General features: G+C 38.1%; 1 protein-coding gene across 1 annotated transcript in view; it reads left to right on the top strand.

The window, feature by feature from the left end:
- Positions 1-9789, top strand: part of LOC149202561 (putative aldo-keto reductase 2) — a 78080-nt gene extending 68291 nt beyond the window's left edge. The window contains exons 3-5 of the mRNA XM_089403187.1: positions 8400-8572; positions 8662-8764; positions 9058-9789. Coding sequence (XP_089259313.1) covers positions 8400-8572; positions 8662-8764; positions 9058-9399 — 618 coding nt within the window. The 3' untranslated portion in view covers positions 9400-9789. The remainder of the gene's footprint in view (positions 1-8399; positions 8573-8661; positions 8765-9057) is intronic.
- Positions 9790-17221: the final 7432 nt, after the last annotated feature.

Here is a 17221-nt window from a genome sequence, read left to right on the forward strand (position 1 = left end):
GATGTATCAGAGGCCAGGAGGGTTTTCATGTTCATAGAGGAGCTAGTAGAGCCACTGAGGGGATTGGTGAGGTCCAATAGGCCCACCACCTTGCAGGACGCAGTTGGGAGAGCTCAGGACTTGCAGGGTGCTCTACCCAAGGCCAGAGCATAGATACCACCTAGACAGGGGTTCCAACAATTGGATGATGAGACTTGGAGAGACCTTTAGAGGAGGAAGCTATGCTTCACTTGTCAGGAACCTTGGGCACCAGGCTATAGATGCACAACACACAGGGGCCATTACATTGAGGTCTTCTCTAACAGTGACCAGGAGGACTATGTAGAGTTGGAGGTAGGCGGAGATGACAACGGGCACGCGTGGAGAGTGGACCATCACCACCAGGGGGAGCTCCTTTCGCTCCAGCAGGAGGGGTCCTTGCGTCGTTACGTGGGGTACCCAAGTTTTTGGCGTTGAGGATCAGGGGCACCGTGCAGGGACAACATGTCTAAGTTTTGGTGGATAGTGGGGCCACCCACGTCTTCATCGATGCATAGATGGTCCAAAAGAGAGGGATCACGACCGAGGAGTTTGAGGGAATCTCAGTCCTTGTGCCGGGGGACAAGACCATGAAGTGTACACGATATGTTCCCGCTTTGACAGTGACCATGGGGAACTATTCAGTCACGATCATTTCTTTGTGGTGGATGTACCGGACACCAATGTGGTGATGGGTGTCTAGTGGCTCTATTCTCTTGGTCGAGTCACTACTGATTGGAGGAAGTTGGAGATGGAGTTTACAGGGTCGGATGGAAACTTAGTTGTTCTTCGGGGCATGCATTCTTACCCTCCACAGACAGTCTCAACATACACGATAGAGGTTGAGCCAATATATGGTTGAGCCTCATCATATACATTGGATTGGTGCCAAGAATCTTCTGAGATATCTTCGGGGCACAATCATTCATGGACTGAGATACACTGCCAGAGATGTGAGGCTTCATGGTTATTTTGATGCTGATTGGGCTGGCAGTGTGGTGGATCGCGAGAGCACTTATGGATGTTGTTTTTCTTTGGGTTTTGCTTCGATATCTTGGATGAGTAGGAAGCAGAAAATGGTTGCCTTGAGCACCGCTGAGGCCGAATACATAGCTACTAGTATGACCTCCTGTGAAGTTGTCTAATTGAGGAAGCTCTTCAGTGAGTTGTTTGGACATGTTGGATACCACCGTGATCCTCTGCGACAACTAGAGTGAGATTCGATTATCAGAGAATCCCGTGTTTTATGATCACCCCAAGCATATAGATATTAGGTACCACTTTATCCGGGATATGGTACAACGAGGAGCAATAATGCTCCATCACATTGGGACTGATGAACAGGTCATCGATATTCTGACAAAGCTCCTGGGGAAGGTCAAGTTCTTGGCCTTCCAAGAATGACTTGGAGTCGAGGAGAGACGCTCTTATGAGGGTCCTATATGAGATGGGCATTGAGCTCTGGTAGCTCCGGGGGGCTTGGGGTACTTCTTGGAGGGATGAGCAACCATAGGGTGAGTGGTTCAACCTTCCCCTAGTGGTTTGTTGTGTACAGGGTGAGTGGTTCAGCCTTCCCCTGCGATACCCCTTGGTGACATGTGGGCAGGATGAGTGGTTCATCTTTCTCCTGCTAAGACATCCTACCCATGCATTTTGGGACTCATGGAAAGTACCTCTCATCTGGCCAATGAGTAGGGAAATAAGGATAGGGACCATAGTACTTCCGATGGATGCATTGTGTACTACCGTACTCCCTATGCTAGGATGACTGATATTGATCTAGGATCAATTGGAACTGACTTTAGGTCAATAAGAGTGGTATGAGACACTCTCTTTTGATTGGAACTAACTTCGGGTCAGTAAGAGTGGTATGACACACTCTCCTTTGATTGGGACTGACTTTGGGTCAGTATAGAATGGTATGATCCATTCTCGATCACTTCTTCTTCTTCATAGTTCAGCGGAGCAGAGCAATGCATTGATGGCAGAGATAGTACAGATTGGCAGATGGATTAGCAAATGGAGTTCTCCCTAGTTGAGAGGGAGTGTTAAAATTGACAACTAGGTCCAAACTCCACATGGGCCATCTTATTTATGATAGTTGATATTTTTCTTGGATTCCTCTCTCCAAGAGGTGTAGGATTGATCTAAATATCATCCAATTCTGACATGTACAAATGAAGTTATGAATTTATTTTGATTATGGTCAAATTGTCAAGGTCAGGCAACAAACTTATGTAGGCTCAGAAGCCCAAAATCTATTCATCCTCAACGTTGCATATAAATAGAAGGTGACTTAGCCTCATTTGGACACACTCATCTTCACACCTCTCTCTCTGTCCTCATTGATTGGGTATGGATTTCTAGGCATCTCTGTCTCCACATGTTCAAAATTTCAGGAGAGCGAAATTTCAGGGGGCCGAAATTTCAGGAGACCAAATTTCCAGGTAGTTTGAATCAACGTTGACTGCAGCTAGGGCTGACCGTAGGTGGGTTGTTTGACCAGACTTTGACTGGGCTGAATTTGACCGTTTTGAAGGTTGTTTTATCTTGTTGTTTGGAGGCCAAAGTTGACTAAAGTTGACCGATTTGCTGAGGGTCAAATCTGCCCTGTTGACCAACGTTGACTTTTCTAGTTAGGGCTCTTTTGCTGCTGTTATAAATGATCAGATTTATAAATTGTACTATCTCTCTCTGCTGAACTATTGAAGACTAAAAGAAGATTTGATCAAGGGTTTCCCCACATTGGGGTTTGTCCCTGGCTGGTGCCACATCTTGTGTCCTCTTGTCTTGGCTTGTCTTCTACTATTTATGTTTATGTTCTATTTGCATTTTACTATCATGTTGATGTGATTGATAATCTGAATATTGACACTGGGTTAATACAAAAATTGAAGTAAAAATGCTTTAAAGCATAGAACATTCCATTGTTGCCTAAAATTAATGGGTTGTCACTCTGATCCCCGCCCTCTCTGTTCTAGTTGTCTCCCTACAACAAGCTATGGGGGCAGTCCTTCCACAAATCACAAGAGATGTCATACAATCCCTATTAGTGAAGTAACCCAACAATGCAAGATATATGCCAATGAGAAGGTATGACTGTAGATTGCTTATTATGTCCCTGTTAGGTGTTTATATCACTGCTGTAGGTGATATATCAGACCTAAACAATCCTCCAAAATTCACTGCAATCCTTCAAACAAGAGTCCCTGTAAATTAGATTTATTTCTTTATGAATTTTAGAGACTCTAGAAGCCAATTTTTACCACTGCTATATTAATGATCAGATTTAATGATGCATATATCAGACTTCTAATTTAACATAAAAGTCCTTCAAAAATTGTAAGGAAAGCCAAGCAATGCAAGCCCAATAATGCAAATGATAAATCTAGGCTATCCTCAAGGCAAAGGGAAGAGATTTATGCGAATTATGATTTTAAGAACACCACTGTAGAGTGAAATCAAACCTCTGCAAACTTATATCAGATCCTAGAAGCAGTATATCAGACCTCCCAGAATCACAAGCAAGTTAGAAAATCAAGGCACAAAAGGCATCACCAGGATGCTAGGAATACTGCCAATAACAAAATCCAAGCTTATGCGCTAGAAACAATGTAAAGATGCCACTGCACAATCACTGCAAGGAAAGATCAAAATGCTGCAAACTTGTATCAGAGTTCTGCAATGATAATGTTAGTCTTTCAATAGACTCAATCAGTCATCAAAATTACGTAAGGTGACAACCAAACATTTATGATAAGTCTTGGTGTTATTTAGGATCTCTTTAGAATGATTATGATGTAATTATACCACTATATGATCAACTTCAGATCTGATCTAGGATTATGACAGTCATACAGTGAGTTGTTTTAGCTGCAAAAAAGGAGAAATCAATTAGCAATGGATGATTAGGGAAGAGAACCAAACCCTCAAGGCCCTATAGCAACGTTTGGCCTAAATGCTTCAAACCTCTTCCTTTTCACTAGAAAATATTGCCAAAAACCGTTAGAGAAATTTCGTTTAGGCCTGCAAAAACAAAGTTGGATCAAAGTAAAACAATTATAGCAATGATAACCTCCTAAAAATCTTTGCGGCTAAGCATAACAGGGCAAAAGAGGGAAGCGACTATGCTAATTTAGCCTCTTTAGGGCTGCAGCTGTCCAATTAGGCCAGATCTAGCCTTCAGACAAATACAACCCTCTAGAAATGAGCCAGAAATGGCTAACATCCTTCAGGAAATTCAGCCTCAAACCCTAGACGTATAGGTTTTCTGAGGTCTCGAACGCCAATTTCTTTTGTGATCCTCGAAAGATTTCACCTGCACAAATGAAGAGAAAATTTTCCAAACCCCCAACCCCAAGTGCTACAAAATTTAAATTTTTAAAATACAAGTGTTTTAAAAAATTATTTACAAATATCTACAATATTTACAAAACATATTATTAGCTCTCATTAGCAAATTAATTCTTTGATAGCCCAAGATCAAATAATTTTTTTTCTAGAAATTTTGAGATAAAATTTATGGATGAATAATTTCATAAGATAACCAGGCCAAAACCCTCCTACAAAATAATTTACCAAAATAAAATCTTAGAGCCCAAACATAGTCGACTCTTCCCCACAATCTGTGAAATTGGGGCCCAAAGGCCAGCGTACCTGTAAATCTCTGTATTTTTCTCAAAATAAAATTGTTAGATCATATGGTGAATCAAATCCCTTAAGATAGCGTGTACCAATAGAATGTTCTTATCACTAATAAATGAAATAATAATTTATTAAAACTATTCAACACAATATAGGATCACACATAGCTAACACATACCACAGATCAACGGAAGAAGAGCACCATGAATTGAACCCCAAAGTCTTTCTATTATGAATTTTTTTTTCCCAACAGAGATGTAGCCCAGTACAAAAAAAATCACCTCGTCCAAAGATATCCAATAGAAAAATCCCTCCAAGTGGAAAATAACGACTAATTGGCTTGATCCTCATCAAAATAATCTCGAACATTGAAAATAACTTGATCATCTTTTAATCTCCACCATCGAATTTTTAATTTTGAGGAAAATTCGAATTTTTCTTAAAATCCACTTTTAATTAACCCAAAAATTAATATTTTGGATTAATTTCCTCAAAAAATTGACTTTGACTTAACCACCAAGGTCCAAGGGTTCAAATTTTCTTAAAATATCCATTTTTTCGTTGGTGGGGGACCTCCAAAAATTGACTTTCCCTTGACCTACGAATGTTCCACTTGGAGAGAAATAAATTTCTCTATAATTATTTTTGACTCAAAATTAATTAATTTTCTGCCCTAGGATTTTAATTTAATTAGCTAGAAAAATTAATTAATTGACACTAGAGGGGACTAATATTTTTTCCACCCTCGAATATTTTAGCCATGGTGTCTAAGTATGAGCCTTGAGGGACCATGCACAAAAATATTTTTTACATCAAGATATTACAAATTACAATTAATTCAACCCTCAAAGGGGGAATACACCTTCACATATAGACCCTCACGACTTTACCCAAATCTACGACTCAATATGATCTAGTATAGACCAAGTGGTTTGTAATAAAATAATTTAGCCAAATGTACTTAAATTATTCCCAAACACACTTTTACAAAGACTCGATATAATACTAGGACTTACCTAAGACCTTGTCAATGAATTCCACCCTAGCTTTGGGGTTTAAGTTGGAAGAAAAACTCTGCTGATTATTTGTGTTTAGAAACACACATAATTTGGTGAGGTTAAAAATCTTCCTAGGATGAAATCCATCGCCAAAATCAAAGGCTTACCTAGGTGTTGTTACATAATTAAACGATCATACTATCATCATTTATAATATAACTTGCAAAAATTGGGTTTACAATGATACAATGCGCTCGCTGATAACTTTGAACTTCGATTTTTTTTTTCCGTATCCTTGCATTCTACTTCCTTGGACTATTGACAAAATGTGGTCAACAACACCTATAATTCCAAGATTGATTCAAAGTTGGTGCTCTGATACTGTGTTAGAATTTCCCGAACCCAGCACCCAATATTCGGTTCCTAGCATTTATCAACTGAATGAATACATAGCTAAGTTCCTAACACAAAAATATTTTGCAGAAGCAAAATTACTCAATCTTAATCACATACACATAAACAGATTTTTGCTCAATCAACAGTTCTCCATTAATAAATTAATCACGAAACTTATTTCGGCTCCCGTCTTGGGATAATGGCCCAACTGAGAAAATACAAAACTGATCACCAACCTTTCTGCACTCTCTCAGACTCAGCGCACACTCACTAAGAAGCCTTTCTCAATCTTGTGTTGTTGTTGTGTCTTAGCTCTTCACTTTAGGCTCAATTTATAACTTTCCTAAGCTAAGATTGACAACCAAAATTAGCTTGTCAAGTTAATTGAAGATAAGTGACATTACTTTGGTTAAGTATCCTATCTTTCGCTTTCTCTACTACAACTAAAGTACAAGTCATAAATTTAGCTTGCTTTACATGCTCATTTCATGCATGTCATATGTAACGCATTTGCATGTGTGCAACTCACTTGCACCCTTTGCATGTCGCATGCAAGCTCCTCAAGAGGCAAATCAAGGTCTTTCTAATCAAGACACAAGACTAAAAGTACCTGCCAAGTTACAAACTCAACATAAAATTACTATTTTTTACCATCCTTTAAAACTATATTAGAACCTAACTTGTACTATAGATAAGCGTGATGAAGAGTTGCACTCTATGAAATAGGAAAATATCTCCCAATAACTCTCACTTATTTGTATGAAAACTACAATAATCTCCTATATACTCTAGTTTCTCACTAACTCACCATTGGGGCCTTGGTTCAGTAGCGAGGTCGACAGAAAATTATGCCATCCACCAGGGTTCCATTCTCCCTACGGTTTGCCTCACCTGAATGTGATGGTGAAAAGGGATGAGATGGGTGCAAGTCTTGGGTGATTTTGCCAAATAGATACCCTTTAGACCTACCATTGGATCTGAAGAATGTCTAGGTCATTAGGTCCAGCCTTTGACTTCATTGCATGTTTCTCAAAGCAACTTCCAAAATATTTTTTTCTCTTATTTCTCTTATGAGATCAACTCCTGACTGATGTTCCATTTACTGATACAGTGATCCCTGATATTAACTTTGTGGAGGACACAAATATCAACGTTTTAGTTTGATACGGTAAGTTTATTTTAGAGCATATACCCAGTTTGGTAGAATGAATGGAATTGGTTGACAAGCTATAGCCTTTATATAGTATGCTAGTTTCAACTCCTAGAAGTGTATACATTCATTAAGACTTTTTGGCTTCATCTATTGGACATTCTGCTTTAACTTTCTAGTTTGATCCATACAGAATTAGGAGGTCGTCATGAAAAAAATTCTTTCATATTTTTTCTTGGAATCTTGGTTGAGAATCATTCAATTCACAGAATCAATGAACAGTGAGAAATGGCCCCACATCTCTCTCTATATATATCCCTTTTCCCAGCAACATGAGTCTGCAGCATGACCTATTGTTATGGATAACTACTGATATCATGCATTTGTAATATATTGAGATTATTAATCTTACAACCGGACATACTACATACTGTGTGGTCTTATTGTCGGGGAGTAAAGTGAGCTGACTTATTAAGTTTCTTGATTACAAGACAAATACAATGTTATCCTCTGATCTGTTGGCCTACTCTTTTGATGTGGTTTGACAAAATTATGATAAAAGTAATAGATGGCATCTCACATTTTTGATTTGGGATGGGCAGTGGTTGGAGCAGAAATGCATTATACAGGTTGATGCTTCTTTTGTGGTTATGATTTTGAAACGTTTACAGATCACTGAGCTTCCTTTTCTCCTTCCATTTCAGTAGTTGAATGCTTAGGTCTTATGCCTTGTTAAACTTGTTCGCTTAGCTTATGGCAAGTATAAGGCGTTCCTGCATTTCCTTCTAGTAAAATGCTGAGCTCAAAACTGAGAAAACTATCAGTTTTCATTTACAATTGGAAATATATTTAATTGATGCAGAAAACTGTTATTGTCTCGGAAGTTCATTTTTAAGTGGTATACTCAATCTGCACATCAGCCGTAATCTTTTAGGACCTAGTCAAAGTTGAACTTATTTTATGGAAGGTGTTGGCAACTCTTTTCTGCTTGCCCATACACAAACTATTAAAATCAAAACATAAACCATGATCAGATCTGGATGTGTATTCATTTCAACAGGAGCAAGTTTGTCACTTTAATGGTCCCTTGCATATCAACTCTTCATTTATGTGTTTCTTGGTTTTGCCTTTTTAATTTCCAAATTTATATGCTTAACTATTGTTTGCTGACATGTTTTATCTATCTATTGCAGATTGGAGAACTGAAAAAATTAGTTGAAGAAGGGAAAATAAAATACATTGGACTTTCTGAGGCTTCTGCATCAACAATTCGAAGAGCTCATGCTGTTCATCCTATAACAGCAGTTCAATTAGAGTGGTCCTTGTGGAGTAGGGATGTAGAGGAAGAGATTATTCCAACTTGCAGGTACAGGATGTTTTGGAGTTCAGATTTTCCATGTGGCCATTTACCTACTATTATAAGTTACAAACTGAAAATTAAACATTTCATTGCAGGGAGCTTGGTATTGGAATTGTGCCATATAGCCCTCTAGGGCGGGGTTTCCTGTCTGCTGGAGCAAAGTTAATTGACAATTTAGAAGATGGTGATTTCAGAAAGGTATTTTGGATCCATTTATTCTTACTTCGTACATTTTAGCTTTATGAACAGTTTTAGTTCTTTGATAGATGGCTGATTTTATTCACATAAGCTTTCTACATTTTTACTCTTGTTCATGCCATATGAACTAGAGATATTGTTTGAAAATGCATCATACATGCTCGCTTAGCCTTTCCATATCTTCATTTTCTTTCTTCTATTTCCTGATGACTAGGTGTGGATCAACTTGAATACATATCTTTGATTTTATGGCATATTTTTAACCTACTTTTTTTGTTTTTGTTTTGGTGCAGTTTATGCCAAGGTTTAGTAAAGAGAATCTTGAAAAGAATAAGGTTATATTCGAGGGAATACGTGAAATATCTTCAAAGAAAGGGTGCTCCCCCTCCCAACTGGCACTTGCTTGGGTGCAACATCAGGGAAATGATGTTGCACCCATACCTGGGACAACTAAAGTGAAGAACTTAGAAGAAAACATAGGTGCTCTTTCTGTTGAGCTCACACCCTTGGAGATGAAGGAAGTAGAAGATTTGGTGTCCTCAGCTGGTGTATTTGGAGATCGATATGGTGACATGAACACCACATGGATGAACTCAGAAACACCCCCTCTGTCTTCATGGAAAGCTGCAGTATAATGTTTTTTAACACATGCGAATGAAATCCGTGAAATATGTCTAGTAGGGAAGCTGTATTTCCTATAAGGGACACTCTGTTTTTACTCTTTAAAAATGTCTTTTTACATTAAACAGGGACTTAATACTTTTCCCCTTTCTGTTTTTGTTTTTTCTCTTGAAGGCATTATAGAGATGCCATGCCTTTGTATTTCTATTTATATGTTGTATGTCGGATCCATGTTTTGATTTGGAAATGTGTGTCGCATTTCAATTAACTATATGAAATACGTCGGGACAGATATTTGATAGGCTGTCGCCTGCCAGCAGAACGAACATACAGTTAATTAGTTGCAGCTGTCTCGTTTCTTCTTTCAACTGGTAATAGAATAGCAAAATTGTTGCCTGAAACAACGTTGAGTTAATTAGTTGTAGTTGTCTCGAGTTAATTAGTTGTAGTTGTCTCCTTTCAACGAAATTTGCTTAAAAAATCATGAAATCTTGATGCTAGGAAATCATACATGGAAAGCTGCAGTATAATGTTTTTTAACGCATGCCAATGAAATCCGTGAAATATGTCTAGTAGGGAAGCTGTATTTCCTACAAGGGACACTCTGTTTTTACTCTTTAAAAATGTCTTTTTACATTAAGCAGGGACTTGATACTTTTCCCCTTTATGTTTTTGTTTTTTCTCTTGAATGCATTATAGAGATGCCATGCCTCTGTACGCGGGACAGATATTTGAGCAGTTGTCTATAACGCGACTTTTTGAAAGTCTTTCCGGCAGGTTTTTCCGGTGAAATCCGGTAGGAATTTATTGGAATCGCAAGTTTGATAGCTAGTTTCTGCACAATGAAAGCTTCCCAGGGTTTTCGAGAGTGCTGAATCCAAATATGCAGTTAAAAAAGCATTTTAACTGCAACAAATCAAGATTTAACCTCAATTTCTTCCGTCGGATTCCGTCACCGGAATCTCCAAAAAATCGCATTATAGACAACTCCGATATTTGATAGGGCTGTCGTCTGCCAGCAGAACGAACATATAGTTAATTAGTTGCACCTCTCTCCTTTCAACTGGTAATAGAATAGCAAAATTGTTGCCTGAAACAACGTTGAGTTAATTAGTTGTAGTTGTCTCCTTTCAACGAAATTTGCTTCAAAAATCATGAAATCTTGATGCTAGGAAATCATATAATTTAGAAAATCCCACTGCTTGAACATGTGGGTTTTAATATATATATAAGTTCTTCATTGATGTGAACTCTAATATCTAATGAGAGTGATTAGAGTGAATTTTGAGAGATGAATCAACTGTAGGTCTAACCCTTGAAATCATTCGACAACCCAATCAATTGCCAAGTAATAATAATGTCTAATGACCATCCATGTGAAACTATCCACAATATTTTCTTAAAAAAATGACACACAAATGATGTCAATCAACATCTCAATCATCAATTTATCAGAAACTATGGAATCTTTGCAACTCTATGGTAGTTGTTGAAACTTTATTTCCCCCTTTAGTTAAAGGTGAGAAGTATTTCAAAGGGATCCAAGCTTGAGATTTCAATAGCTCTTTCAACATTGTATCTATTAGTTTTCGTTGACCACTAAACATTTTTATTTAATATCAAACATCCTATGGTTTTGGTTGACCACTAGGCCTTTTGACTTGATCAATGTACTCCCCTTTTAAAGTGCAAGGGAGCACTATTTTGAAGTCATGGATCCAATTTTCAATTTTTTAAAATTGGTTCCCAATCATGTCCAAAACAATTATTTTTAACAATTGGTTGAAAGCCAATTTCTTTTGTGATTTTCCCCTGCAACTATGTCTTTAATGTCTCTGAACTCAATGGTAAGACATATGCCAAATCTTGAATTCTAAAAGTTATTACAAATATTTGATCCAACTGCAATGAACTATTTATTGTTTAATTTTCCTTTTCTTTTGACATTTTTTTAAAATATGTATTGTTTTCCCATGATAAAAATAATGATGGAGAACAAAACACTCTATATTCATATAGCCAACTTGATGACAATGTTGACACAAATTTTCTCCATATGTTTATCATCAAATGTCTCATCAACATTATTAACTTCTGCATCAACTTTTTGAACATTTGAGTCATATCATGTCGATTTTTTGACATTAGAAATTCTCAAACTGAACTTGATTGGAATAGTTAGGAATATGAACATTGATGCCTTTTTCATATCCCAATCCATGTTGATCTTTGTTGAAATGCAATTCATCCTAAGATTTGACAATGATTTTGCAAAAAACCATTATGTACATGTTTGTAACTTAAAAAAAAAAGTTCACATTCATTTATATCACTTTGGTATCATTTTGTGCTTTGTGACTTTTCTTCAACAAAAGTTGCCTTCATGAATTTATTGTTAATGAATAATTTCATCTCATAACCTATCAAGAAATTATCAATAAGATCTCTTGCTGTATCTATATAATCCATTTCATTAAATCATTTGAATCACAAGTAACATCAATCATTTGCATTAGGGCATTTGTATCACAAGTTGCATCAATCATGTTCTCAATTTGCATTGTTAGTATTTCTTGATAATTTTCAATTAATTTTGATAATTTGATAAGTTTATCCTTCGAATAAATTTTATTGTCAAGATCAACCATCCAATTATCCAAATCATGTAAGGAGTCTTATGGTTGTTTGACTTACTGATTAGTGTTTTTACAGATGCCTTCCTCCTTGACTAGTCACCCACTGATTTTTTACTTTTAAATGGTTGCAACTCCATCCTTTGTAAAATTCAATGACTCAAATCTAATGGCTTATCCATTAATTTGTACAATTCAACAATTATTTTGTTCAATTAAGTTATTTAAAAAGTTAGTGACTTTGACATGAATCTATTGAATATTGAATAATTTTCCGTGAGGTAGACATACCATGGTATTGTAAACATTGTAATATTTTTATTTTTAATTTTGTAGTTAATAAAATGATGATGACCAAGACCAAGAGACCATGAGCGCATACCAAGACCAAGACCAAGAGACCAAGTGGGGAAAAGTGAGGGGTCCATTGAATTTTATTTTTTGTCAAAAATCTTATCCTATGTATCATCTTCACCTTATTTAAGCCATGAGTAGTGGAGAAAACCATTTCCTAAAGTTAATCCATCTCTCCTATACTAGGAATGTGTATCCCCTACATCTGGGGAACAAGAGGAAGTAGTGGGTGGGACTTCTTGTGGGAAAAACTATGCATGGGAAATTCGATCAAGAAGGGGGCCTAGAAAGATGGAGGAAAAATGAATATAGTAAGACTTGAATAGCAGAAAATGTGAAAATTCCTTGAAATGCAACAATTGGAAATATTTCTTCTAACTGATAAATTAATTATGCAATTTATTTTGTTTACAGAAAAATAATGAAAGATTCACTACAATTTCTTCACCAAATAAAATACCGCAGAAGCAAAAAAATAGGAACTGAGAAATACAAGTGCACACAAATTTTGACAATGTTATTTTTGGACAAAAGTCCCTGGAAAAAAACAAATGTGGGAAAACCGATGCAATAGTGGAGGGTTTGTATTTTATTATACGCAACAGAAAATCTTAGTACAATGTGGATGTCAAAAACTGACAATCCTACAGAGAAAATATTGGCGAAAATATTGTGAAGAAATTTTCTTCGCCCCATGAGCAATCCAACATTGAAACTGGCCTTAGAAACTGCCCTACGAATTTCCTTGCGTCACCCTCTGCACAGGCACAATTTCACACTGCCTGGATCTCTCTTTGAAATGCTTGTCCAACCTGCCACTGACTCTAGAAGTGTCTTTCTTAGTCTCTGCAGTTTTTTCTTGCCTTTGAATATCTGAAACGACCTCCTGAATTTGCAAATTGAATTTCCTCCTAGAGGTCACTGCACAGCCCTTGCGCAACCTTTCTGTGGCTATCTCTGCCTTCCTACAAAAGAATCCCCGGAACTGGAAATCCTTCCTATGGATACTGCTGATCTCTCCTTCCACCTGGAACTCACCCACTGGCTCGATCTACACTGTTGAATCACTCCTGCTATTGGGAATTTGAACACCATAAGGAAACCAGTTATCTACACTGGAGTGTTTTCCATCTACCCATCGACCTCTTTTTATAATCTTTAGTTGAGACTCCAACGAACAAGATTAAAACTTAATCGATGGCTGAGATCATCTCCAAGTCGATCCGTGTGAGTTTTTAGAGAATTCTCACCTTTCTCAATTAATTACTATTAATTAATCGATTTCCTTAAGTTAGACCTAGGCATTTTTTAATTATCGATCAATTAATTTAATTGATCCATCTCTAAGTGGAATTTCCATAAACAATTTCTGGGTTTTGGAGGACTCCTATGTTTTAGCCTCTCCACAAAGTTTCGAGACTAGAATACCATACTATGCTACAAAATATAACACTCTCTCTTAGCAAGGAAGGTGTTCTCTCTAGTGCTGCATCACTGCCACAACACCTTGTCTCTGCATCATCCTCCCATGCATGCTGCTGATGTCTGACAACTATAGCTGCTTACCACTGTCCATCAATCTCTGATTCATCTGCTACTGACTGTAGTTGAACCATGCTACATCTATGTTGCTGTTGACACTGCACTATACATCCTGTACTGCTGCCAACTCCGCATTTGCACTGTAAACCAACTAACACTCTCTCTCAATTGTTGCTGCTATTACTACAATTGAGAAGCATCCAAAAACACTAAATCAACTATGTCTCTGTTCTACAACTATCTCCTGAGTCTCTGACTGCTACTAGCCTCTACAATGTCTCTCAAGAAATTTGTGTTGCTTTTGACTATACAACTGAGCCTCTTTCTTTGCTATCAACACTACTCTGTGCTCCTCAGTATCTAATTGTCACTAGTCTGCAACTGTCACTCTAGAATCTAACTGCATCAATTGACAATGATCCACCTGTTACTAAATAGTGTGGGCCCCTGTAGCAAGTTTAATGATCCATGAGGAAACACTATCTGATGCTCACCTCAATGGACCTTGCCCAAATCTCTGCGCAACTCTGGGACTAAAGATCCATATCGCCCCACCTCACTCCTGGAGGTAGTCTACATACATGGTGAAGTATTCCTCCAACGTAGAGGATAATTTATCTATCTCTATGGATGGTGCCGCTTGATCCTGCTTCTTAGGCTTGTCCTTCTTCTTTTGAGGACACTAAGTACTGTAGTGGCCAAACTCGCCACACCCGAAGCACTTGATCTTAAATAGGTCCTTTTTTTTTCTTCTCTCCCTACGACCCTCATCCCTCACTGGGACCTTTTGCTTTCCCCTCTGATAAAAGGGGCACATTACCTTCCTCCTTCACACATTTCGATCCCTTGCTACTATTGCTATTGATGGAGCTCTTTACTAGAGATCGCCTCATCTCTTTCTGTTACAGGTCTAACCACATCCTGTCATACCCTTGTAATGTATCTCGTCCCAGAATGCCTTGGACAATATTTCCCATTCCTCAGAGACACTGTTTAGGGCCAAATGCACAAGCTCTGTATTTGGGGGCACCTCTCCTATAGATGCAAGCTCATCCCAGATATCTCGAAGTCGAGTTAGAAAGGGATCAATGCCTTCACCCTTTTGCATTCGAATATTCCTCAACTTTTCTTTCAAGAACATCTTCCGTTGCGCGGAAGGATTCTAATATAGCCCCGAGAGAGCATCCCACATCTCTTTGGTTGTGTTCTTGCCAGATATATGTGAGACTATATGGTCTCGGACTCTATCCAGGATCATCCACTTCGCCTTGGCTATTTCTTTCTTGAATTATTTCAATTGATTTGCATCGGTAGGTTCTGCCACAATGTTTTCCGCATAGGTTTTTAGGTCATGCTCATCTAACAGGAAGGACATCCTGGCCTTCCCGATGATATAGTTGGAAGCTCCCTCCAATCTGTCCTGATCTCCGAGCCCAGTTGTGGCCATCTCTACAAAACCTCAAGTTGTAATGGAAATCTCCCTCTTTCTCCTGCTCGACTGCTAGCTTTACTATTCGCACTCCCTTCTAGAATGAGAAAATCTGCCTACTAGAATTGCCTACTGCAACTTGAAATATTGGATTTCTGAACTAGAAACTCGGTGAGAGAAATCTCCCTCTGTGTGTGCACTTTCTCTTCCATCGACATTGAATCTGCTCTAGCAAATTGCTGCAAACCCTCTACGTCCAGACAAGAAAATCTGCTTTGCGAAAATATTGAGTTGTTGCTCCCTCTGCCTACTAGAATCGCTTTTCTGGACAAATCGAATTTTCCTGGAACTGCAACTTGAAAATCGAACCATTGCCCAACAATTTGCACTACCTGGCTAGGCACTGCAACCCCTGAAAATTTCGCCCTGCTGCTCCCTCTGAACAATGAAATTTTCCTTTTCCAACTCTAAACTTCCTGTCAATCAAATATTCTCTGATACCATGTGAAAATTCCTTGAAATGCAACGGCTGGAAATATTTCTTCTAACTGATAAATTAATTATGTAGTTTATTTTGTTTACAAAAAAAAATGAAATTTTCACACTGTAATTTCTTCACCAAATAAAATATTGCTAAAGCAAAAAAATAGGAACTGAGAAATACTAGGACACACACAAAAGTTTCAACACCGTTATTTTTGGACGAAAGTCCTCAGAAAAACCCAATGTGGGAAACCAGTGCAGCAACTGAGGGTTTGTATTTTATTATATGCAACAGAAAATATGAGTACAATCTGGATATCAAAAAATGAAAATCTTACAGAGAGAACACTGGCAAAAATATTGTGACGAAATTTTCCTCACCCCACAATCAATCTGACACTAAAACTGGGCTCGGAAACCCCTTCGCGAATTTCCCCGCATAGCCCTCTGCGCAGGCACAATTTCACAATGCCTGGATCTCTCTGAAATGCTTGTCTAGCCTGCCATTGAATATGGAAGTGTCTTTCCCGGACTTTGCGAATTTTTCCTGCCTCCAGATCTTTGAAACGACCCCTTGAATATGCAAATCGAATTGCCTCCTAGAGGCTACCGTGCAACCTCTCCGTGACTATCTCTGCCTCCCTGCAAAAGAATCCGTGGAACTGGAAATCCTTCCTCTGAATATTGCTAACCTCTTTTTCCACCTGTAACTCACCCAATCGCTCGATCTCCACTACTAATTCACTCCATCTACTGAGAATTCGAAGTGCCTAGGGCAGCTGAGTATCTACACTAGTGCGTTTTCCATCTACCCATCGACCTCCTTTTATAATCTCCAGTTGGGACTCCAATGACCAAGATTAAAACTTAATTGACAAATGAGATCATCTCCAAGTCAATTTGTGTGAGTTCTAGAGAATTCCCACCTTTCTCAATTATTACTTTTAATTAATCAGTTTCCCTAAGTTAAACTTAGCCATTTGTTAATTATCGATCAATTAATTTAATTGAACCATCTCTAGGTGGAATTTCCAGAAACGATTTCTGGGTTTTGGAGAAATCTTGCATTTTAGCCTCTCCAAAAACTTTCAAGTCTATAACACCATTCGATGCTACAAAAAATAACACTACATCTTAGCGAGGAAGGTGTTCTCTCTAGTGTTGCACAACTGCCACAACACCATGTCTCTGCATCATCCTCCCATACATGTTGCTAATGTCTGACAACTGTAGCTGCTTGCCACTATCCATCAAACACTGCACTAAATATGATTCATCTGCTACTGATTGTAGATGAACCATGTTGCATCTGTGCTGCTGTTGACACTGCACTGTACAACCTGTACAACTCCCAACTCTGCATCTGCACTGCAACCCAACTAACACTCCCTCTCA

The sequence above is a fragment of the Pinus tabuliformis genome, chromosome 2_1, assembly GCF_031772625.1.
Source record: "Pinus tabuliformis cultivar Carrire ecotype Pingquan chromosome 2_1, CPIR1, whole genome shotgun sequence".
NCBI classification, from domain to species: Eukaryota; Viridiplantae; Streptophyta; class Pinopsida; order Pinales; family Pinaceae; genus Pinus; species Pinus tabuliformis.